Raw genomic sequence first — 24,984 nt, 5'->3', positions numbered from 1 at the left:
TCTTTCTCCTCCTCCTCTCCCTTTTCCTCCTCCTCTTCTTCTTCCTCTTCCTCCTCCTCCTCCTCCTCCTCCTCATCATCATCATCTTCCAAGCCTTTTTTAGTGGACATAGATGGGAATACTAATTCAGCACTCTGCTCAGGAGAGTAGAGCCAGGATACAGAGAGGTAGTGATAGTCTGTAACTGTCAATCTCCTTAAAAAACCCAGTGTTGAGAAAGGGCCTGCTCAGCTCAGAATGGTAGCTTTGGAGACTTGGAATATAGGGAATATCAAAGGAAGGATAGAAGTTTAAACTAGAAGGAAGGGAGAGTGATAGTCTTTGGGGAGCTGGTTTTTAGGAAACCTTGCAAATATTAAACTTCATAGATGTTCACATCCTTATATGAAATGGCATGATATTTGCATGTAATCCACATGCATACATTGTCCTGTGTTTTTTGATCATCAGTAGATTACTTTCAGTGTTAAAGCACTGTAAGCAGTTGCTACACTATTGTTTAAGGACAATGGCAGGGGAAAAGTTTATATTTTCAGAACAATTATGTTGGTTTGATTTGTTTTTCTGCATATTTTCAATTTTCATTTTGTTAGTTGAATCTGATTATGTGGAAACCATGGGGTAAAATAATCTAGAATTATGTTGTGGCCAACCTCTTGGGATTCCATGCAGTTACTCAAATCTATGCCTGAAAATTGATTAGCTTGGTCATGAAGCTTGGAGTTGTTGGCTTTGCTTAACAAGAGTCGAGGTAAACAGAGGATTGGGAGTTTGAGTCTAAGTAGCTCACTTCCAAGGCTGGGTGCTCATGATGGTGGATGCCCTTAGTGTGAGATTGATGGGTGCTGCGAATGGACCATCATTTCCTTCTCTAACCTTGCTGCTTACCTGTGTCCTTCTGCCAAGCCCCAATGCCCAACTCATTCCCTATGCTGACCCTTCCCTTTCCATCCCATTGCTAGTGAACTCTTAGTTCTGGCTCCTTAATGCCATTCAGATATTTCCAGTCCAGTCTTCATAGTGTACAGCTGAATATAGGCCACCATCATCTTTGCCCAGATCCTTGCAGCAGCTTGTTGCTCCATCTCTCCACCTTCAGTCCCTAGTTCATATTGTGTTCCTGGTAAGATTTCTTCAGGCCCAGCCTGTTATTGCCAGTGAGTTGCAAAGAAGCCAATGAGAAAAGAATGGTAGGGGGGATGGGAAGGGAATCAGTGTTCTGGAAACTTATATTGAGTTGGATCATGGGTTTGAGGTAAGATATTGCAGTGAAATGATAGACAGGCTCTGGAAAGTACACATTCAAACTTTTCATCCGATTCTGGACAAATAAGACTTTTAAAGGGAAAAAGGAATGAGCCTGGAAGTTTCAAAAGTCAACACGAACTTGAAATAAAGTCATTTTTCCCTTGCCTAATTAGCTAAAAGTTCATAAAAATTACATGGTGGGCAGAGGCAAGAGGAAGAAGTGAATAATTTTTCTGGATTTAGTGTAATTACAGAGAGGTACTTCTGAAAGGAACACTTTAAACACTGCACTTATTAAACATAAGGAAAATACAGACAAACCAAAAAGAAAATTGAGGTTATCCTTAATCCTAACTACAGTGAGGCAGATAAACATTATGGTGCTCTTTCCCATTACCTCAGGTTTTTCTGAGTTGTGGATGGACTGTGCCTGTTTAAATAGTCATGAACATTGAGGGTTTCTACCCACCTCTGCTGTTAGAAATAACACCCCATGGGACAGCCTTGCTTTTAAAGCTTTTGGTCTGCATTCGTATTTTCTCCTTAATGAGATCACTTGGTACAATGTATGAACAGTGTTAAATTCTTGCTCTATCTTAAGGCGCTTTAGATAGAGAAAGGTTATGGCAAGGCCAGGGGTGGTGGACCTTGTGCACTGAGCCGTACAATTGAAAATGTGTAAAATGGAAATTTTTTAGAGTGTATTTTATCTCACCACAATAAAAATGTCACAAAAGAAAATGCCAAAAGGGAGAAAATATTTAATTTTTCTTTTTAAAGAAATAATCTTATATTTAAGAATCATCATGAAGACCATTGTAGTAGTTTGGTAGCTGGGATAAATGGCATGCACCTTCATTTCTCTCATGCCATGAGAAAACCAGGATGTCAGGGTGTTGGTAGTTTCATGTTAGTGGACCCATACCCAACTGGAACTTGAAGAATATGTTAACTTTAATTCACAAATACATTCTGGCTTCTCCTGAAACCAAGTTTTGTTTTTTATATTTCTTGGTAGATCATATTTCATATATACATATGAAATATATATATATATATGAAATATATATATATATATGTATATGTACACACATACACACACACACACAGACACAGTATTTGGGGCTCAGGACTCAAAAGGCAGAGAGAAGTCACTTTTCATTCCTTATGCTGCAGCATTCAAAAGAGACTAACTCAAGTATGAATTTTTTTTTCTGTCTCTCCTCAAAGGGATGACTGGATCCGAGTTGGCCTCTGTTACCCATCCAACACAAGCTTTCAGGTTACCTTCGGCTTCCTGCAGCGGCAGAGTGGCTCTTTATCCAGAATTGAAGAGTATGAGCCCGCACAATCGATGGAAGAGCTACAGAAGAAGCCGTCTTCGAGAAAATTCTATTTTGACTCTGGCACAGGGTAATTCATGGGAGCAGTGAATGAGAACTAATGTTGTTTTTCTTTAAGGATGAAATTGATGCTTCTCTAGCATAGCTAAGAACGGACAGGATGTGACGGATCTTTAGCACAGCAGCTGGCATGGGCACCTGTGCTCGTCACTATTAGGGGCTTGGAGCACAGCTCAGATGATGCATAATTATAGTTGGCAGTGGGACTCAAGTAGAGATATTTGCTGTTTACTTATTAAGACAATTTAGGGAAAGAGATTATCATTGTCAAGAGCCATCAGTAGACACAATTGAAAATTAAGGTAATTTGTTCTTCCATAATAGCTCTGTGATAGTTATTTATCAAAGTTATTTATAATAGTTGTTTATATTTCACTGAAAGCTCTTTTCCCTCTTCTAACTTAAGGTTAGTTCTCAAGCTCACCACGAGTTTTTAAACATCACTGTGTAACCATGGCATATTTGCTTCCAACTTTCTCTAGGCTGCGTCTTTCCACTTTTTAATTCTTATCCTGCTCTCCTGGGGTCCTGGTGGCTTTGTCTGCTTTTGTCCAGTTACAGTCTCTCAGCCTGTGGGTGATGGTAGGCTTGATCTCCTCTTCTCTCCAGCAAGTAGCATGCTCCTTCCAATGCCATCCATAAGCTGACTGTCTACCATCTAGGTATAGAGATACCAATGCAAATAGGATTCATCTCTGCAGTGAATTTGGCCACCGAAGCAAGTTATTAGAGAGTAAAAAGCTTAAATGCTAGGAGTCCAACAGCAGTGTAGTTAATGTGCCTCAATGGGTAACTCACATGTTAGCTGAGGGTACGTGACATCCTGCAAAGGGTGCCACACTAGCTAATTCTTGAGCAACTGGGGGGGCGATACAAACAGCTGGGTGAGAAGTCTCAGGTAGAGGAAACGGTACGCACATGCATGGAGGCATGGACTAACATTGGCATGGCATGTTTGGGAAAGACACAAAGTTCAGAGTGGGAAGAAATGGGAGCAGAGTTGCCTGGGGGCTGAAAGTTGGGGCTCATTTGTTAATCATCTGGTTAACCTCTGTTTACAAAGCAACTCATTTGCCCTCTAGTACTCCCAGCAGCCTGTGCGGTAAGATTTGGAGTCTCCAAATTTCAATCTCTAGTTTAATATAACTAGTCTAACTGGACCTTTATTTTGTTGACGACAGAATTTCCACATTCTTAGTTGAATTTTCACAAAAATAAAAGCAATGACCAACTTTGTAAGGACACTCCAGTGGCCACAATTTAGTGATTATGCATGTACAAAGATTGGACATTATTTCTGGTTAGGTTTCTTAAAAAAAAAATCCAGCTTCTGGATTTTAAATTATATATTAAAAGGCTCTTGCCCATTTAGGCCTCTGTTATTTTTTTAAGTATTTGTGCTACAATTACTAGATGTTGAGACAGTCACCAATTTTCTTACTTTTGTGGGGAGAAAGACAAGGCCTCATTATAAACTCTGGCTGGCCTGAAACTCTCTGTGTAGACCTGGCTGACTTTGAACTCACAGAGCTCCATCTACCTGCCCTGCCTTCTGAGTGCTGGAGTTAAAGGCATGCACCACCATGCTTGGCTCTGACCTTTTAAAAACAATTTATTATACTGTTTCTATTTATTCTTTGAGGATTTTGTACAGTCTATTTTGATTGTATGCTTACCTTTCAGTTGTAACTTTGCATTGCCCATTGAGCTCATCTTAAAATGTGAACTCTTCATTAATCAGTCACTTTGTATCAAGTCCTTTGAATCTTGACTCCTTTGGTTTGGGAACACTAGGTTTTCATATAATGAAGCATTTCTTAGAAGTTGGATTTCCCATTCATCTTGGTAGGGAGACTATAATTTAGAACTGGTGAAACTTGTTCCCCCAGCCTGGTTTTGGCTCAGTTGAGGAGGATGGACCCCAGGCCCATGTGCTCTTAGGAAGCATCACAAGCCTTTGATTGTCTTGGCCTTAGTTAAACAAGTTACAGTTGCTACTTTATTATCCCTTTTTCCACAATGATTTATGAGCAGTGACAACAAAAGGAATAGTTGATATTTAATGTCCCATTTCTAAACTCTATAAATATAATTTTCAAGTTTTGAGGCAAGCTAAATTCCTTCCTCTCAGATGACCCCTTGAACTAATTTAAACCAGAAATCAACTTTGATGTCTTTCATGACAACTGAATCAAAGCATCACAGTGCTCCCTAAGGCAGTGACCTGAGACACTAGGGGGATAAGGAGGAAAGTGAAACATTTTATTAGCATTGCAATTTATTTTTCTTTTAAGGAAAAGCTTCTTTATTGGAGAAATATCCCCTTGGCCATGAATCAAGTTGAGAAATTTTATGCTTCTGAGAGGAACTAACATCAATTGGCTTGGTTTTTATTTTACAGGTTATTGTTTCTGTATCTCAGAGCCCATAGCCACAGAGATGGTCACAGTTACTGTTCATCTCAGGGATGTGAAAGAGTCAAGATTCAGGCAGCAACAGACTCCAAAGACATCAGTAACTGCATGGCCAAAGCGTACCCACAGTATTACAAAAAGCCCTCAGCAGTCAAGCGCATGCCAGCCATGCTCACGGGACTCTGTCAAGGCTGTGGCACCCATCAGGTAAGCAGGGAACAGGAGGGAGTCTTTGGAGGGAAGTCAGAGTTTTTTCCCTTGGCAGTTGGAGCACTTGACTTTGAAGTTTATATCGTGCAACTTTATAGATACATACTGATACCTCTTGAATTTTGATTTAGTCTAGAATGTGTTGCTCTTAAGAAGCAAAACAGTCCCCATTTATGGCAAAAGTGTCTTTTTCTTGATAGATTGATTTACTTTGATTATGAGTTTCATATTTAAAATTAAAGGTTATTGTGTTGGTTAAAATTGTTTCCTAGGTTTAGGATTCTATTCCAATATTACTATTGGGTTTATTTGACTAAAAGTGCTATTAAATTGTTTAATTTATGTATGTATGTGTTTAATGTTTTTTGAGACATGATCTCATCAATCAAAGGATAGCTTTGAATTTGTTAACAGCTTGGGATGACCTTGAACTCCTGATCATCATGACTTACCTTTTGAATTCTGGGATTATAGGTATATGCCACCATGCCCCATAATTCTTTTGTTATATTAGTAGTGTGAAATTTCGACTCATGTCAAAACTTGTTTCCCTTTTTAAAGGTCACTCTTTTGAAGCAGATGCTATTATATTTTCCTTGTAATTGTAAACACAGACTGACTTTGGTGAGAAGTAAAAATACTTCTCTTGATACACTCTAGCTTAGAATATATCCCAGTTATCTTGAAGAAAACATGGCAGTGGAAGTAAATTGCTACAAGTGCACACAGATGGGGTTCCAAGAAAGTCAGAGCAGTTCCAAGTGAAAGAGAAACACAGAACTAATGACCACTTGACATACTTAATCTTCCAAGAAACACATAAATGAAAGAAAAGATGGTTCTGACGGTGCGTTCCTGGGCCAGCATCTCCTGGGAACCTGTCTGTCACTGGGAATTCCTGTTCTACTGCAGTGCTACTGAGTTAGTGCTCCAGACTGAGCCCAGAAGCCTCCCACGGCCAGAGATGATGCTGATGCTGCCCACATCAAGTCAACAGTCTTAAAGAGCATGATTTGCCACAAACCAAAACCAAACCAAAAAAAAGAGAAAGAAAGAAAAGAAAAAGCATCTGACTGTAAATGAAGGAAATGCTTAAATGCTTAGGTCTTTCTGTAGGTGATTTGAAAAAACCAGATTTCTTCTTCCACAGCATAAATCCCACCCCTGTTTCTCACCATTAGTAACACTGGGAAAAGAAAGGATGATAACTCTATGCTTCTCATAACATGAACTTTGTTTTCTCTGCCCTGTCCATGATTTCATTAATTCTTGTTGAGCAATGAAAACAGTGGTCTCTATAGGACATTTTCAATCCTATGTATCATTATTCTTTGTTCTCATCTACTCCCATGTCTGTCACCTCCCTTTCCCCCTCCTTATGGTCTTTCTTTCTTCTTGTAGTTCCCTTTGCTCTCCTGTCATGCACGTATTTATATTTAAATCCAGGTTCTACATATGAGGGGGAACTAGTGTTGTCTTCCTCTCCCTCCTGTCATTCACTCTACATTCCCTTCCTTGTACTCCCCATCATCATCCACTCTACCCCCTTCCTCATCCTCCCCATCATCATCCACCCTGTCCCCTTCCTCATCCTCCCCATCATCATCCACCCTGTCCCCTTCCTCATCCTCCCCATCATCATCCACCCTGTCCCCTTCCTCATCCTCCCCATCATCATCCACCCTGTCCCCTTCCTCATCCTCCCCATCATCATCCACCCTGTCCCCTTCCTCATCCTCCCCATCATCATCCACCCTGTCCCCTTCCTCATCCTCCCCATCATCATCCACTCTGTCCCCTTCCTCATCCTCCCCATCATCATCCACCCTGTCCCTTCCTCATCCTCCCCATCATCCACTCTGTCCCCTTCCTCATCCTCCCCATCATCATCCACCCTGTCCCCTTCCTCGTCCTCCCCATCATCATCCACCCTGTCCCCTTCCTCATCCTCCCCATCATCATCCACCCTGTCCCCTTCCTCATCCTCCCCATCATCCACTCCATGTCCCTTCCCTTATGTCCCTTCCTTTGTTCTCTTCTTATAGATAGAAGTTTGTGTCCTGCCTGGTCCCACAGCCGTTTAGTCCCAAATAAACACACAGAGACTTATATTAATTACAAACTGTTTGGCCTATGGCTCAGGCTTCTTATTGGCTAGCTCTCTCTTAATTATTAACCTATTTCTATTAATCTGTATAGCTCCACATGGTCTTGGCTTACCAGTGATGCCTGGGCCTCTTTCTTCCTCTGCATCTCCCTAACTCCACCTACTACCTTTGCCTATCCATTTGGATGCCTGCCTGACTAAATCCTGCCTGTCAATTATTCATCAACCAATAAGTAAAACATATATTCACAGCATACAGAAGGACATCTCCCATCCATCAGCCTCTCCCATCATCCACTCTGTACCCCATCCCTTGTCCTCCCCATCATCCACTCTGTACCTTTGCTTTTGTTCCCCCCTCATCTACTCTGTATCCCATTCCCTTATCCTTCCCCATCATCCACTGTACCCTCTGCCTTATTCTCCCCTCCAGTATTTACTATGCACTCCCTTCCCTTGTTTGTTTTTATTTGTTTTGATTTTTTTGAGTCCAAGCTGACTTTGAAATTTAAGTTCTCCTGTCTCAGTCACCACACCTAGCTTGCAGGTTTTTAATGGCAATTCACTGTCACTACCTCACTCACATTCGTTAATGATCTCTGCTCTCCCATTCATGGAAAACAGAAACCCACTTGCCTGGCTCATGTAAATTTTTTTTTCTTTTCCATGATTTGCTCAGAATGTAGGGCCTCGAACATTCTAAATACATACTCTACCAGCCTCACTTTTAGGTAATATTGGGGTAGACATTGAATGCTCTAGTTCAGAATGTCCTTCATTATTAAATAAACTTGATAGCTTTTCAAAGTGACTTGATTATCACTGGTGTCCTGGGTTTCCTCTCCTACCTTTAGCATTCTTAGTTGCTATGCCACAGACATCTCAAAGAATTCATTAAAAATGTTGATGCCAGGTGTGATGATATATGCCTATAATCTCAAGTACTTGAGGCAGAGGCAAGAGGATTGCAAGTTTGAGGTCAGCCTGGTCTACAATAGAGAAAACCCATCTCACAAAGTAAAAAGGAAGATTGGCAGTGATTGTCGGTGCAGCTGCAAAGCATTTGAAGTGTTTGGGAGCGTCATGTTTATTTGGAAATTTGAGAAGAGTGTTTGTATTGTATCTTAGAGCCAAACACATGCGTATTAGAAATAACTAGAAAGATTCCCACAGCTCTGCCCCAAACTAAGACTCAAAAAAAAAATACTCAACTTCCAAATGTTGTTTGGTATAATAATGATTATTCTTCAATGAAATTGTTGATGATGATTTATAAGGAGTGTATGCTTGGGAGTTGGTGAATGAGACACACTGATCAGGGGAGGTAGACTTTAGGGAAATTAGAGTAAATTGGAGAAGATGGGATGGACAGCATCTAAGACAGCAGAGAGGAGGGAAAGAATGGGAAGTACCTGTCGAAAGTGGAGGACCACCCTGGCTCTTGGGGGAAATGGGGGCCTCTATGTATTGACTGGCTCTGTTTATGAAGCAATTTGCAGACACTGGAAAGGGGCTGAGGCCTGGCCCTGTTCAGCACACTAGAATTTGGTAAACAGTATAGCCCTCCTTATGTTAGAGACTTTCCTTGGTCCTAGATTGATGAACTCCAGTTCAGGATAATTGATCTAAAAATGATCTTTTAAGAAAATGTGTTCCAAGACCAAAAAGGTGGCTCAACTGTTAATAGCATTTGCTGCTCTTGCAGAATATAGGAGTTTGGATCCTAGTACTGATGTAGGGTAGTTCGGTTCACAGCGATCTGTTAGTCCAGCTCCAGGGGATCTGATGCCCCCTCCCAGCCTCCATGGACACCTGTATACAAGTATATACTCACATAAACACACACACTGACATAAATACATAAAAATTAAAAAGAAATCACATTTTTAAAAGATGTGTGCCTGTTTTTCCGTGAAATGTTATAAATATTTGCATTTAGTGCATATTACTGAGTTAATTTTATTGGCTTGATTGTGTGTGGGAGTGTATGCTGAGCATGTGATGTGCCACTGAGCGAGATCCCCCAGCCCTACTGATTTCATTAACAAAATTACACTTCTTTGAAACTGTGATTGTTCCAGGAACCAAGAAGCATACACTGCCTGTATGAAATATATGAGCTAGAATTCCAGGTCATGAAGTCGGCTTAAAAAGTTGAGATAAAGAAATAACCACTTGGGATAATTGAGGGACCTGTGGGATTTCGATACAGTGGCCTTCAAAGATGCAATGTGTTCTTGTCTAGATGGTGTTTAGCAGTGACCCCCACAAGAGCTACCTCCCTGTACAATTCCAGTCACCCAGTAAAGCAGAAACGCAGCGTGGAGATCCATCTGTTATTTCTGTAAGTACAGCCTGGCATTGCCTCAGTCTTGTGGGCCTGCTGTAATAAAATGCCATAGGCTAAGTAGCTTAGAAGCAATAGAGCTTACTGCTGACAGTTTTAGAGCTGGGAAATCCGGGATGGAGACTGTAGTAAAGTACTATGGGGAGGGCCATTTTCCTGGCTCATCTTGCATTTCCTTCCTGTGTGTGTCCTGTCATCTCTCAGGCTTAGCTTCTAAGTCTCATTCACAAAGGCTTCCCTCATTCCTCAAAGGCTCTACCTCCTAATACCATCACTTTGGGGATTAGAATCTCAAACTATGAATTTGTAGGAGCACAGATATCCAACCACAGCATCACTTCCTTTAGCCAACTGCAGAATTGCTGTGGCTTCTTGCTTTGATCTTCAATCCTGGGACCAGTCTTGGGTTTGTCATCCCATTTGATGTACTGGTGGCAGGAATGCAGCTGAGGTATAAATGCCACCCAAACAGTTGTGGTTTAGAGTTATTTTTTTCCAGTGGATTATTTATTGATTACTCTTAGGCCAGTGGTTCTCATCCTGTGGGTAGTGACCCTTTTGGGGTCACACATCAGATATTTACATTACAATTCATAACAGTAGCAAAATTAGAGTTATGAAGAAGCAACAGAGTAATTTTATGATTGGGGGTCACCACAACATGAGGAATTGTATTAAATGCACAGCATTAGGAGGGTTGAGAACCAGTCTTAGGCTAATGTTAAAAATGTGTTTAGATGACTTTTCATTAAAGGAAAGGCACCTTTAGTTAGAGAAGAATTCTCATGTTCACTAAATATGGAGAAAACCATGTTTAACCTTGTTTTGTGAATTAAAATAAACTTCCAGGTTCTTTACGATATGGGGAATGATAGCTTCTAAATTCCTTTGGCCTTTTCTTTGAAGGCTACCTGTCTCTTTTAAGAAAGGTAGAGAAGAGAGCAAAGACAGAGTTACTGTCTTTCCTGAGAGCATCAGTGGAGTAGATGGGAGTCACAGGGTCAGCACTAGAATTTGGGCTCCTAGCCCGGTTAGGAACTAGGACTCAGATGTGGTTTGTCCAAAGTCAGGGGGTCTCTGTGTAAGGAGCTCTTTGCTAGCCGGTATCCAGCATCCCTCTCAGTTTCCTGTGGTCTCCGCAGGAATTCATTTTGTTAAAGCAATGACTTGATAATTTCAATTCCAAGTGTGTGGGGACAAAGTTAGGTTTACACCTGCCCCATTTTTTTTTTTTTTAAGGAAGAAAGATACATGTGGCATGAACTTTGCCATCTTACCTAGCCTTGTGCCCAGTTGTATGGTGTATATCCTCATGGGCTGCTGTCACCAACACTGAGCTGATTTCCACTGTTTCTTACCAAGCTGCAGAACTCCTGATGGCACATTTATGTCCAGGACTTTCACATCGTGATCCACTTGTGAGGCTTTGGCATGATGTTAGTCCTTTCTGAAAGTTTCTTCCCCCTCCTTGTGTTTGTTTGTTTTTGCAAAGGGGTGGTGCTTTTTGTAAGCACACTTTGCATTTCTGGGAATCATTATGGAATTTCTTGTCTTACATGAAATTTAAATATTCTGATATTAGTAAATAGTGGATCATGTCCATTTTCTTTTTTCTCAATAAGATTCACAATGGGTAGACAAGATGGCTCAGTGGCTAAATGCAATTGCTAAGAATCCTAAATACCTGAGTTCAATCCCTGGGACCCCACATAGCAGAAGGAAGAAACTGACTCCTGTAAATTATTCTTTGACCTCCATATTCACCCCATAGTACACCCCCCCATACACACACACACATACACAAATAGAATGTAATTAAAAGAAAAAAATTACATCAGGAATTAGAAGAACTATTTCCTGAGTTCAAGCAACTTACACATAGCTAAACAAATTATTTTGAGTTCTTATGAGCTAAGTCATGGGTTAGACACAATATTTCAGGAAGGACGAGAGAGGGAGAGAGAGAGGGAGGGACGGAGAGCTAACTATTAATGGCATAGGCTTTTAAAACCTCAAGCCCACCCCCAGTGACACACTTCCTTCAACAAGACCCTGTCTCCTAATCCTTACCAAAGAATTCTACACGTGATGGAGGGCAGGGTTAACAAACTGAAAAGGAGAGGGCACAGTCTAAGACAGTGTAGGCTTCATAAGAGAGCTGGGCTTAATTTTTTTCAGTTCTGTGGCTTGCCAACTTGCTCAAAAATCATCATTTGCAGCAGTGTTCAGAGATTAAACATAAACGTGGAAGGAAACATACAAGTTGGCATTCTGATTCTTTTTGTAAATGAACCCGTAAGGTTGTTTTGTGAGATGCGTTTTGGGGTTTAGGGTTGCTAGGGTGCTAACATGGTAAAAAACTGACAGTCACACATATTCTGACCCTATGTGGCTTGTTTTCTCTAACTTTAAGACATCTTTAGGAAAACATGTGCTATCTTAGTGGGCAATTTTTATTTATCAGTTGTCTTGCAGTGTCTTGACTCTCAGCCAGGTTCCAGGATTAAGGTGTCTTTTTCCCTTCCCATGTTTCCTCTGTTCCCTCATTCAATTTTGCTTCAATACTTCATAGCTTAAGTGCCAGTAAAAGTCCCACTTTGCCATTTTGATGTCAGAGAAGAGCTGTATTTGAAGGAGAAAGGAGGCATTCGGAGGCTTTGGTATTCCGGGCCTAGATGCCAAAGGATTATGGGTGATGGGCACCAGCCCTAGCCTTGGTGATGGCACAGTGTTCATGGCTAAGGACTGAACACTTCAGAATCACCATCACAGCTGAATGGAGGCTGCCTTATCTTGCTTAGAGTGTGTTATATGGACAGCAGTGATTTCCCAGGGCAGACTCTAGCAGGACCTCTTGACGTTTTCCCATTCATGGCTTTCTTTTGCCCAAGAATTTTTTGTAAAAACTTGGGCATATAAATATGTAAAACAGTATACAAAAAAGACCCTAAAAGAAGCATGTTTCAAAACAATTCTTTGGTCTGCACATAATTTTACTGAGTACTGTCAAAGATTAAAGTGAATTAAATAGTGAGATAGATGGGTCTGTTCATTTTCACAAAAAGAATTAAACTTTGGCTGCATCTCTGATAGTTTAAGATATAGAACATCTTCAGTGTTTTTTTGGACTTTATCCATATTTTGATGTGAGAGTCATCAATGCTGAGAATACCACCTCACGTAAGCACGTGGTACAAAATGGGCAAAAGAGTCTTTAGGGTCATTTTAGAAATTGTTGGGAATTCTGTCCTAATCCCAGGCCAAATTTTATTTGATGATTTAAAAAAAAATTAAATCAAACACAAGTCAGCATCTCAAACAAGGTTTTAAAACTAAGCATTCTAAACATGATCCAATCCAAAGACACAGCAAGTTGATGCTTATACAGAGAGGAATGATGGCAGGAAAATATTAAAGTTGTTTGTTTTCCATTATTCAACCGTTATTTTCCTACCTGAGCAGAAAACTGTGCATTTGACATACTGCCGATGGTCGTATGCAGTGACCTTGATTCAGCTGAGGTGTTTGAAGCATCATTTCCTGTGACTGGGTGAATGAAAATATACACAGTATAAAGTACACATGTTGTGTGTTCAGAATCAAGGCTCCAGTAAAGTCACAAGATGCAACATGACTGAGCACAGCCAGAAATACCCCAGGTGCATTGTGTGTTTCTTTTTGAATGGATTTTTGTTTGTGCATCCAGAAACCTTTCAGTCATGGGACTCTGCATTGGGATCATGACCTACAGTTGAAGAAACTGAAATCTGGAGGAGTATGGGTACCATTGTAGACATTTCAGACAATAAACCAAACATGATAGATTTTGAATCCTGGGCTTAGAAGGAGCTAGAGAAAGCTCAAGTATCCTAGGGATGTTTCTGAAATGGAGATGACAGCATAAGATATTTTTGTATTCTCAGGTCAATGGTACAGACTTCACCTTCCGGAGTGCAGGCGTTCTCATTCTTGTTGTGGATGCCTGCAGTGTTCCTTTCCGGTTGACGGAAAAAAAGATGTTCCTTGCTGCAGATGTCAGTCAGATGGAAGAGTATTTAAAGGCTAGCATCCCTCCAAGGTAGGTCAAGCTTGCCCTGCACCAGAGAAAAGCTACCTTAAGACATGACTCCTCACTTCCATGCTTACTTCTGAGCGGTTTACTCCATGAGCATTTCAGGCTCTGTGAGGTAGTTTTCTTTAGTGGCTGTTGCTCCCACTGATGGAGTCTCACAAAGCTTTGTACAGTGACTGGGATTCAGGACACCATCGCCCAGGTCACTTGGTATCTGGGAAAGAATAACTTAATTTTTAAATGGTTGTGTGTCCCTGCTCTTTTTTAAGAGCAGGGTCTGATTTCTGTTGTCATTTATCTCTGAGAAAAAGAGGCCATGGAAAACATTTCATTTTCTGGATTGACCAGACTGGTGTGAGGAGAGGGAGACGAATTCAAGATCCTTGCTGTTCTGTGGTAGATATTAAGTGCAGCCATTTACTGAAAGAGCATAAGTTTCCTGTAGAGTGAGACTCACCTGGTCTTCTAGTCATTTCCATTGATCTGAAGGTATATGTTCTTGTAGCCTGCAGAACTAGCTCCCAATAAGTCCCATAAAGTCTTTGGATCATTTTGGCATGACATTTGTTTGCATGTGTTCATGCTCTCTCTCTCTCTCTCTCTCTCTCTCTCTCTCTCTCTCTCTCTCTCTCTCTCTCTCTCTCTGTGTGTGTGTGTGTGTGTGTGTGTAAGGTATGGTATGTGTGGAGGAGGTCATTCCTTCAGTAGTCTTCCTTCAGTATCCACAGAAGTTTGGTTTTAGTTCCCCCTGCAGATATCTGTTTCCCTTATTTAAGATGGTGTAATATTTGCATATAACCTTCATAGTCCTTCTGTATGCCTTAAATCCTCTCTCTGAATAATGGTGAGGCCCGAGTAAATGCCATGTAAATACTTGTTATATTGTATTATTTAGGAACAGTGATAAGGGATGAAGTGTGTTTGTATCCAGTATACATGCAGATTTCCCCTCCCCAATTTTTCATTCTGTTCCCTTTGCCCATGCATGCCAAGGTGCACATACAGTGATCCGAGAATATCTTGCGGTTCTTCTCATTCCACCACTTGTGTTCTGGGAATCGAACTCAGGTTATCAGGTTTGCAGAGCCTGTGGATAAGAGGATCAGCTAGCTATAGGACCATCTTATTGTTAGGATAATTTTAGAGGATTCCTTTCTGAGGTTTCAGTATTTAAAGATTTTTCTCAGTGTTTAAAAACCCATATTCTCACTTTTCCTCAAACAACTCAGGATACAAATCTCACCAAATAGTAGAAAACATGTAAATACTTGTTTTGCCAGGTACCCTACACACTGAAGATTTAAAACGGCTACCTAAGGAGAAACTTTTTATAGTGAGCTATTTCTCCAGCTGCCTGCTGGTTCTATTACTGTGTTTAGTTTTCAGAGGCTTATGCATTGAACCCTAGGATTGCTACATGTGTGTATTGCATTTTAATACAGTGTCAAGAAGTTATAGGGCAGGGGCCAGTAGTAGTGGTAGTCTTGGTGTTCTGGAAGCAGAGGCAGGAGGATCACTAGAAGGTTGAGGCCAACCTGGTCTACTTAGGAAGGTCCAGTCAGCCAGGGCTTCAGAATGAAGTTAAGGTGCAACTGACAGTGACTTTCTGAGAGCTTGTGGGTGGACTGCCTGTGTGTGTGCATGTGCTTGCTTGCATACATCTGGTAAGGATCTCCCCAGACTGGCCTGATAATTCCATGCTGTTGAAGTTCAGATCTGCAGGACTTCTGTGGCCATCCTCTGTAATAATTCTGAATCCAATCACTACTGCTTTAGGAGAACTACAACCAAGAGCCTACTCCATAGTTCTGGTCGTAAGCACTTGTCAAAGTCCAAATTAAGACTATCTGCATTGCTAAAGGAGTTGCAGCCAGAGTTTAAAGAAGGGACTCTTTCTGAATGGAAATTAATATTACAAGATGCCCCTCACTAAATTAAATTATACAAGTAGCGCACTTTCTGTACATGGGAGCAAACAGCTGTTTTTTCTATTGTACTTGGCAGCTGGTATTACAGTGGTAAGCTAGCTCTCTCCCTCCCCCCCTCTCTCTCTTGCTCTCTTTCTCTCTCTAAGAAATTATACCAATAAAAGCTCTTATTGGTCAGATACTACAATAAAGTATGAAGCCATAGCAACTATACCAGGAAGAGAAGCAAGAATCCACAAACAGCTCTGAATATTGTGTTGATTTTTACTGTACATTGAAGATGACTTTTAAAATTTTTTTTTACTATTTTTATGTGTATGTATGTGCCTTGAGCCTGCAGAGACCAGAAGAAGACATCAGATCTAGTAGAGCTGGAGTTACGGGTGGTTGTGAGCTTTCTTGTAGGTGCTGGGAATCAAAAACCTCAGTCCTCCAGTGGAACAGCAACTGCTCTCAACTGCCAAGCCACCTCAGTAGCCCTAAAGATGTCAATTAAACAAATTTAAAAAAAAAATCTTTTTCAAACCACAGAGAACAGCTCATGTTTGTTTTTGTTTGTTGCTGTTATATGTAGTACTGGGGAGTGAGTCTAGGGCCTCACTATGCTAGATGAGCTCCGCACCATTGATCTGCACTCTAACCCTAATCTTTATGTTTTAAGTTTGTGTTTACCCATTCACAATAAAGAGGCAATGACAGAGAGAAACCCAAGGCACCCTCTCTGGGTAGACCAGTCCTTGAAAGGCTGGGTTCCAGTTTGCCCCTGTGCCTACATGACTCTTGGTTTCCATACCTTTGTGTTTCCCCGTGTTACGACCCTCCTAAAACCATAAGAAGTTCCCTTTGCAGCAGGGAGTTGGGACTTGTGTCAGCGGGGATGAAAAGCATCAGGCATGTTTTCCCTTCTAAATTTGCTTTTGTCCAGTGTTCCTCCATGACTCTCAGTCCAGAAAGATCTTCAGTAAATCCGTGTTGAATGACTGGCATTGGTTCTGATTGTCTAACTCTGCCCGCAGGTCAATCGTTCTGTTGAGCACGAGAGGGGAAATAAAACAGATGAATATCTCTGATTCATTAGTACTTCTGGGATTGGTCAAACCAGCACATCTGTATAGCAAAGGTTTGTATTTGCAGTGTCCTATGATGTCCTTATGATGCAGCAGTGAAAATACTTTTAAGGTGGTGTTTATCTGCTAGGCTGTTTTCTTTTCTTTTTTATTATGTATACAACATTCTGCTTCCATGTATATCTGCACACCAGAAGAGGGCACCAGGTCTCATAATGGATGGTTGTGAGCCACCATGTGGTTGCTGGGAATTGAACTCAGGTCCTATAGAAGAGCAGTCAGTGCTCTTAACCTCTGAGCTATCTCTTCAGCCCCTGTTATGCTGTTTTCATGAGCTCTTCCTGGAGGGAGCATCCTTGAAATAATTTCTTCATAAAGAACTGTGTCAGAGGAAGTGTGTTGGGTTATGGCGTATCATCTGGGTGGCAAGAATTGCTTGCTGATGTAAGGAAGTGCGGGTGTTTTTATCAATACATATGTGTGTGCATGTGTGTGTATGTGTGTGCTTGTGTACAAGTGTGTGTATGCGCCAGCACATGCTCCACTCTGACTCGCCTCCCTCATTATCTTGCTGGAACTGGTAGCTATACACTACATTTTTCTCTCTCTCTCTTTATAGGCAGTATTGTATTTTTGGGATTCAGCGGAAACTTTAGACCATCATGGACTAAGCTGTTCACCAGTCCTGCTGAGCAGGGCCTGGGGGTGCTTGAGCAGTACCTCCCTTTGCAGATGGAGGACTACGGGTGCCCCAGGGCCAGCAGTGTCCACAGAAGAGACCTCGAACTGTTACAGCAGGCTTTGAAAGTGCTTTAGAGACTGACTGTAATTTAAGTGCTGGGAAAGAAAAAAAAATGTGAACTAACTTATTTAATTTATGGCATTTTAAGATGACACTGTTAACCCAATGGAACCATTTTCCTGTTTGATACAAAAGGGAGAGAGAAAGAACTCAAAGCAATCGCTCGAGTGCCAGCTCGAGCACCTTGGCATTGCCCAGATGGTCAAGAACCCTTTGTCTTCCTGAGGCTGCTGAGTTCGGAGAGCAATTTTCTTACCCCTCAAATTCATAAGCCAGTCAGCAGTGCTTCCCTTTTTATAGAGTGGGGTGCGGGAGGGCTTCCGAGTGGCTGCTGTAGCACCTCAATACTTGAAGTCTAATGCTCCTTATGCAGTCGACTTGATCAGTGATGCCCAAGGCTCATTTCTGGGCAGGCTGTGAGGTTTTGTGTGATGCCAGATACCGTTTAAAGTGGCAACTCAGGCCCAGAACATGCCCTTCTTGCTTGGACATGTACTTTTTTATTCACTTGTGTATTGATTATTTTTGAGGGTTCACCTTTCAAAGAGGGAACCCTATTCGAACAAAGGGCTTTTGAAATCTTTTTGATCTGTGACCATTGAGCAAAAAAAACAAACCATTACTTGCCCCCAGGTCTGAAGTTGGTGGGCCTTTTGCAGCTTTAATCCTTAACCTCTCTTGATTGTATATTTGTATGTAAAATGCAGACCTGAATGGACTTTTCTTTCAAAGAAGTAAGCCACTTACTTCCCAAACTGTAAACCCTTGTCTTTTTAACTTGCCAAAGGGAGCCAGGTGTGGTGCCTCATGCCTTCACTCCCAGCTTTCCAGAGGCAAACCGCCAGCCTGGTCTACATAGTGAGTTACAGGACAGCCCTGGCTACATAGAGAAACCGTGTCTAAAACACACCCCCACCCCCAAATTAACTTGCAAAATGAAACCTGTCCTTGGTTTTGATCTTGTACCTGTGTTTTGTTGTTTTGGTGTGTGGGTTTTTTTTCTTTTAAGCGTCTCTGCTCATCATCCTATCAGAAAATCCCAGAGAGCTTACTGCTTCTCCATAAATATTGTATCCAAGGGGAGGAAGAAGACACCTTTTTGAGTCTTAGAATCATGGAGACAACATGGACCTCTTTGTAGCCTTAAAGAGGAGCCTCTCCTAGTGAATGTAGTTGTCAAACACAATAAGAAGGGACACCGTGATGCTCAGTGCCCCTTCTACTGGGTTTCTCTCCAGCCGGTGGGGACACATTTGGCAAAGGAGGCTGGCCTTGCAGATAAGGAAGATGCATTGGAGTGCTGCTGCACAGCACGGAGGTGGGTGAATGAACAGCCAGGCATGTCCGGGCCGGCATTAGCAGTGAACACGGACAAGCTCATCTTCCTACATGAAGGGTCGAGGCTGATGCCTGTACCTTGTGTCTCCGTGACTTGTGTTTCTTTACAGAACATGCTACCTCAAAGTGCCGTGACAAACCATGCCGACTGTCAGTGCTCACAGGAGGGGCACGTGTCTTAATCAAAGTCTGCTGATTTGTTTGTTTGGGTTTTTTCAGATGTGGATTTCTGTTTTTTTTTTTTCTTTCTTCTTTTTTTGTACAGTGAGATCTTACCTATGAAACCTATTACCGGGTAATGGTTCCTGAAGGTGATTGAATTGTGTGTGGGAATGTGTGTGTGTTATATTATGACTTAAATATATTTGATGTGTGCTTTTTTAGAGTTCAGGTTTTTTTTAAAAAAATATTTGGAGAGGGTATGCAAGTGTCAAGGCACTCAGTTTTTCTGATGTATGTACTAATAATTAGGGCCTAAGTTAAATAAATAAAAATGCGTGTGCATGTATTTTGTCTGTGTGTATTTGTGAATCTCTGCAGTTGTTGAGATCTCAGATACCTGCTTTGAAGAAGTTATTGGTAGAAATAAAGAGTGACCATCCACACAGATTTGCAAGACTGACTTAAAAGGTCAGGGAACAAGTTTTACCATGAAGAGGAGTCCAGCCTTGACTGTGTGCTGGAATCACCTGAAGAGCCATAAAAAATACACAGGCCTGGTAGACTCCACTCTTTTACTCCCAGATTGGAGTTAATGAGTTAATTGATTTTAGGTCTAGCTGGGACATGTACACTATTTTTGTTTTGATTTTTTAAGCTCCCTAGTCACATTACCTAGAACCCCACTGTTTAGCTTCCATCTGCAAAATTGTTGTGATTAAAAAAACCAATTGCATGGGGTTCAGCAGTTAAGAGCACTGGCTGTTCTTCCAGAGGACCTGGGTTCAATTCCCAGCACCTACTTGGCAGCTCACAACTGTCTGTGACTCCAGTTCCAGGGGATCTGACACTTTCACACCAATGCACAAAAAATAAAGGTAAATAAATTAATTTAAAAAAATAATTCCATGTATCTGTATGTAATTTTGAGATCCCTATGTCACACACAGGATTCTCAATCCTAAATTATTTTTATTGTTGTTACCTTTTGAAAGATGTTTTTCTCCCTGAGGACAGGCTTTCTCTGTGTAACAGCCTTGGCTTTTAAATTTGTCTATTGATTCTTTGGGAGTTTCACATCATGTATCCCAATTCCACTCACCTCCTGGTCCCCCCCTGCCCCATATCCTCCCCTCACCACGCCTGCATCTCCCCCACGAAACAAAGTAAGCAAACAAATGGAAACAAGAACAACAACAAACCCCAAAACAAACACACAAACAAAAAACAACAGCCTCTTTGCTCTTCCTTCTATCCTACCTCTCCAATACCTTTTCATTCATCTGGAGGCATTGGGGGCCTCCGTGTATCACATAGTATACCCTTTTGTTCAATCAGCTTTACTAGCAAATGCTCATTGCATTGAGTCACTGGTCTGGTTCAAGGCCTCTGGTTTCTGGCTCACCACCATCACTGGATCTTCACCAGAACTCCTCTGGGATATCCTGTGGCTACACTGAGTCTTGGAGATCCTGTGGGTATTGTTCCACAGGATCAGTCCCTTCTTGAGCTCCAGCAGGTCCTAGTAGATGGGGTAAATGCTAGGGTGTGCCAACTCAAGGCCAGGTTGTGGGACTGGGTGGTAGCTGAGCTGGTCAGTCCAGGCCACTGGGGTCCCCCATCTGAGAAGATGCATGCCTTCAGGGTTGGTTCATCCTGGCCTGTGGTGAGGGGTGGCAGCCCTCCCTCCTGAGTGCAAGGGCCAGCTCTCTTGCTGTCATGTTCAGTGAGATGCAAGGCCAGCTTTCCCAGGGCCAGTGAAGGATGAGGCCGGCTCAGCATGGCCCTCTGATTTCATCTTGCATGGTTCCTAAGGCTTCCTGAGGACACAGGCCACAGACCCAAGCTACAGCTGGATCACAGACCCAGACATGGCCCTCGGCAGCAGCTTGGGCTGGACAACATCCTGGGTCTGGGTAGAAGCAATGGCCACTCAGGTTGGGAAGGTTCTGGCAGCTGCATGGCCGCTGAACACCAAGGTCTCAGGTAGCAGCCCCAACCCTGGGCTTCTATGTGACCTTTAGTGGCAATGTGGAACTTGAACTTCAGAACAAACGCCAGCCACGCTAGGGCCAAGGGCCTAGTCCTCAGCAGCAGTTGGGTCTGGATGTCACCACTGCCCCAGGTGGCAGTGCAGGCCACTCAGGTCAGCATAAGCCCCAACAGCAGTATGACCCTCAGAGACCAAATGGCTTCCATGGTAACAGGGACCTTGAATATCAGCACCGACCCTGGCTGCCACAGGGTCACAGACCCTAGCGTGGACCTCAGCTGCAGCTCTGGCTCAGACATCACCATGACATTTAGTAGCTGCTTGCATTCCCTCAGACACCAACCTGAACTCAGGTGGCTGATCTGACCCTGGGCATCCTCATGGCAACAAGAGCCCACATGAGTCAATCTGGACCCTAGCAGCTATAGGGCTATGGACCCAGACATGGCCTTCGGCAGAAGTGGGCCCAGGGGGCAGCACAGACCTGTATGGCCCCTGTTGTGGCATGGCCACAGACTCAAACCAAGATATAGTCTCTGGCCCAGATCCTGGGCCTATGTGTGGGTCCTAGGGGCAATGGGGGGCCACCAGACTTCAACACAGATCCCAGCTGCAGCTCGGCCATGGACCCAGACATGGTCTAAGGAAGCAGCTCAGCCTGGTTGACATTCTAGCTCTGGATGTTAGCCCTGGCCACTCAGGTCAGGATGGCTCTGGCAGTAGCATGGCCCCTAGATACCATCAAGGCCACACTTTGTGGCCCAGACCCCAGGCTTCATGTGGCCTTTGGTGGAAACATGGGACATGGACATCAACCTGGCTGTGGTAGGACCATGGACCCAGAAATGGTACTTGGCAGCAGCCTGGGTCTGGTTGTCACCATAGCCCCAGGTTCAGTGAAGGCGTCCCAGATTGGGAGGGTCTCAGTGGCAGCATTGGCCCCTGAAACCAAACATGGCCCCAGGTGGTGGCTCAGACCACTGAAATCAGCATGGCACTTGATGGCAACCGGAGCCATGGACATCAACACAGACCCTGATTACTGTAGGACCAGGGACCCAGATATGGCCCTTGGTAGCAGCTGGGCGTGGACATCAACATGGCCCAGGGTGGTAAGCAGGCTTCCCATATCTGCCCACTCTTCACTGCCTTCATTTCTTCCTTTCCATGTCTTTCCACAGGGAATGAACAATTCCACCTCTCCCTCTCTCATTTCTCCACCACGGATTTGCTTATCATAATGAGGCCACCTGCCTGGCACCTTGTGGTGCTGGGTGGGCACATGGCTGTCTTCCCACTAGCCAGGGCCTTGAGGACCCAGGCTGGCCAGTCCCCATCTCAATGGAACTGCATCAGGTGGAGCGTGGATTTGAAAGTTTTTTTGGTTTTTTTTTTTTAAATAAGTTTTCAGTCTGTAGGAATAGTCTTTGCTTATTACTCACCCAAACTGCTGCCACGGTTTCGCTGTGTCCTTTTTGTGCAGAGAAATTGTATTCTAAGGTGATTTGCAACTTGGTAGGCATTTTCTCTCAGGTGAGGCCCTTCCTTGGGTTCCAGAAACAAGGCTGTCCACTGAGGAGAAACACAGTGGTTTTCAGATGTCAACCAATGGTTGTTCTATGTCTTTGACAGAGGGTCCACCTGAGCCAGCGCTGCATAGATTATTTTGAAAGGTGAAGACTGTGTGTCTGAGAAGATGAAAGGCAGGTGCATGGCCTCATGGGAGATAACTCCCAAGCTGCCTCCAGGCTGATGTTTACTCAGCCAGGGGTGGAGACAGGCTCAGGGCTCCTGTTTTTCAACTTCACCACACCCTTCTGATATCTTTATGCCATTAAGCTGGTTACTTTGTGTGGAGGAGGGGGGGCATGGAGGAGATGGGCAAGGGTTGAGTGCTCCTGATAACAGGTTTTCATTCCTTAGCGGGTGAAGGAATGTTAGAGGCAGTCCAATGGAAAGGCGTTCCTTAGGAAGGCATGCACTTAACCCTGGGGCACATTCTTGGGGCACATTCTCTTCAGGCAGACAAGTGCTTGGATACTTACTAGCTCTGTTCTGCAGATTGGGGAGTTCATCCTCTGCAATTCTTTTTATTTACTGTTTGAAGGTAGGCCTGCCTATGTAGCTCAGGCTAGCCTCTTGCTCATGGAGATCTTTGCTCCCCAGCCTGCTGAGTACTGGAGATGCTGATAGTCCCAATACTCAGCTGCATTTAGAGCCTTGTACAAGCTAGGCTTCTGGATTCTTGTTGAGGTTTCAGGTACTTATTTAGCCATGTTTAATAACCTGAGGATTTCTAGAGTGAAGACCTTTAATAGAGTAACAGAATGTATTATTCTGATGACCTACCTCAGGTTGCTACAAATGGTAGTAGACACTCTGGGCTGGGGCTTGTCTGTGTTCTCGATTCTCCCCCCTTCTCTCTCTCTCTCTCTCTCTCTCTCTCTCTCTCTCTCTCTCCTTTCTCTTTTCATCCCCCCTGCCTTTCTCTCCCTCTCTCTTCTGTCTCCCTCTTACTATATCTTAGCCCTTTCTCCCCTCTAGTCCTGGGGTTGACTACAGGGCCTTACACATGCTAGGTAAATGTTCTAACTGCCCATCTAGACCCCAGCCCTTTTCAACCCTGAAAGTCCTCCAGAGCCCATCCCCCGTTCCTTGTTTACAAGAACAAGATCTTACTCACAGTTCATTGGGTGGGTGATTCAAGCCATTTGGAAAAGAAGGTTTTTCACTTTTATTTAGCTTCAACACGAAGAAGCTGATTTAAAATACTCAGTTGGGAGTTAATTCTGAAATTTGCAGGAGAAAAAACTAGTTCTACCATTTTGGCCAAATTTAAGCAAGTTTTTATTAAAATTTTGAATACTCACCAAGATGGAATTTGGTCAGAACCACCACTTGGAAGCTTTCCAGCTGGGTGGCCTCAAGACACATGTTAGTGGGACTTATATGGGCAAAACCCATAGGCCACTGTACTTTCCCATGAGACTTTGGTGTTGTTTTCCAAAAACTACAACTCTAGGAATCCCAGAAGTTACCTAGTCCTCGGGCCAGGTTAACTTAGGGTCTAATACTGGCACACACTTTATTGTTAGATGGTATAATTGGACACTGACTGACTAAAGTTTGCTTTCTGAATGAGCAACCCTGCCCCAGGGGAGCTCCAAAAACATTAGCCACACGATGAAAATGTTTTAATTGAAAATACTATGAAAGTTGGGAAGTATATTCATAGATTATTTTTAAAGGCCCATTTCGATGCAAAAGCAATGAGTCTTTTATTGCAGTGTTTAACGAGCTAATGGTGTTAGCTTGGTGGATGGGTGATTTCACCCATCCACCATGGCGGATGGCTGGGGAAAAGACCCTGAGAAGACACAGGACAGAGATCTTATAGGGCAGCATAAGGGGAGTGTCTAGGGGTACACACAGGCTCAGGATTGGTGTGCCTCCAGGCTTGGAGGACTTGCCCTGTGTTGATTGGTCAACTGGTTGTTATGGCCCATAGGCCCTCCCCAGGGTGGTTGCTATGCTCTGCATGTCTTTGCTGTGCACTTGTCTGTAAAGCACACCAAGAACCATAAAGCATAGCACCACCAGCTAACTTCTGATTGGTTCCTTGCCATGAGGCAGGCATCTGACCTCCTAGTGACCAAGGCAAGGTCAGGCAAGCACGTGTTAAGACCGTCATGATTGCCAAAATGGGGAGCTGGTCCCTTCAACACATGTAAAGGCCACCCCCAGAAAAGGTCAGGAGCTATGATCACAATTCCAAACTAACGTGGTAGCTCCTCCCTCCACTTTTGAGTTAATAATGGTGAATTTTTGCTTTTTCATTATCTAGTGTTTTGAATGTCATAATTGCACATACAAGGTAGATTATAAAGTTCTGATAT

The 24,984-nt window shown here is 42.9% G+C and overlaps 1 protein-coding gene across 6 annotated transcripts in view; it reads left to right on the top strand.

Moving 5' to 3' along the window:
• Cemip2 (cell migration inducing hyaluronidase 2) overlaps window positions 1–19,444 on the top strand; it is an 87,706-nt gene extending 68,262 nt beyond the window's left edge. For all 6 annotated transcript variants that reach the window (XM_027406529.2, XM_027406526.2, XM_027406527.2 and 3 more), the window contains 6 exons: window positions 2,479–2,661; window positions 5,053–5,272; window positions 9,628–9,726; window positions 13,653–13,807; window positions 16,746–16,849; window positions 17,416–19,444. In XM_027406529.2, coding sequence (XP_027262330.1) covers window positions 2,479–2,661; window positions 5,053–5,272; window positions 9,628–9,726; window positions 13,653–13,807; window positions 16,746–16,849; window positions 17,416–17,612 — 958 coding nt within the window. In that variant the 3' untranslated portion in view covers window positions 17,613–19,444. The remainder of the gene's footprint in view (window positions 1–2,478; window positions 2,662–5,052; window positions 5,273–9,627; window positions 9,727–13,652; window positions 13,808–16,745; window positions 16,850–17,415) is intronic.
• Window positions 19,445–24,984: the final 5,540 nt, after the last annotated feature.

This window comes from Cricetulus griseus, chromosome 3 (genome assembly GCF_003668045.3).
Source record: "Cricetulus griseus strain 17A/GY chromosome 3, alternate assembly CriGri-PICRH-1.0, whole genome shotgun sequence".
NCBI classification, from domain to species: Eukaryota; Metazoa; Chordata; class Mammalia; order Rodentia; family Cricetidae; genus Cricetulus; species Cricetulus griseus.
The sequence above is the reverse complement of the archived record's forward strand: the minus strand, read 5'-3'. Positions and strand labels throughout refer to the sequence as shown.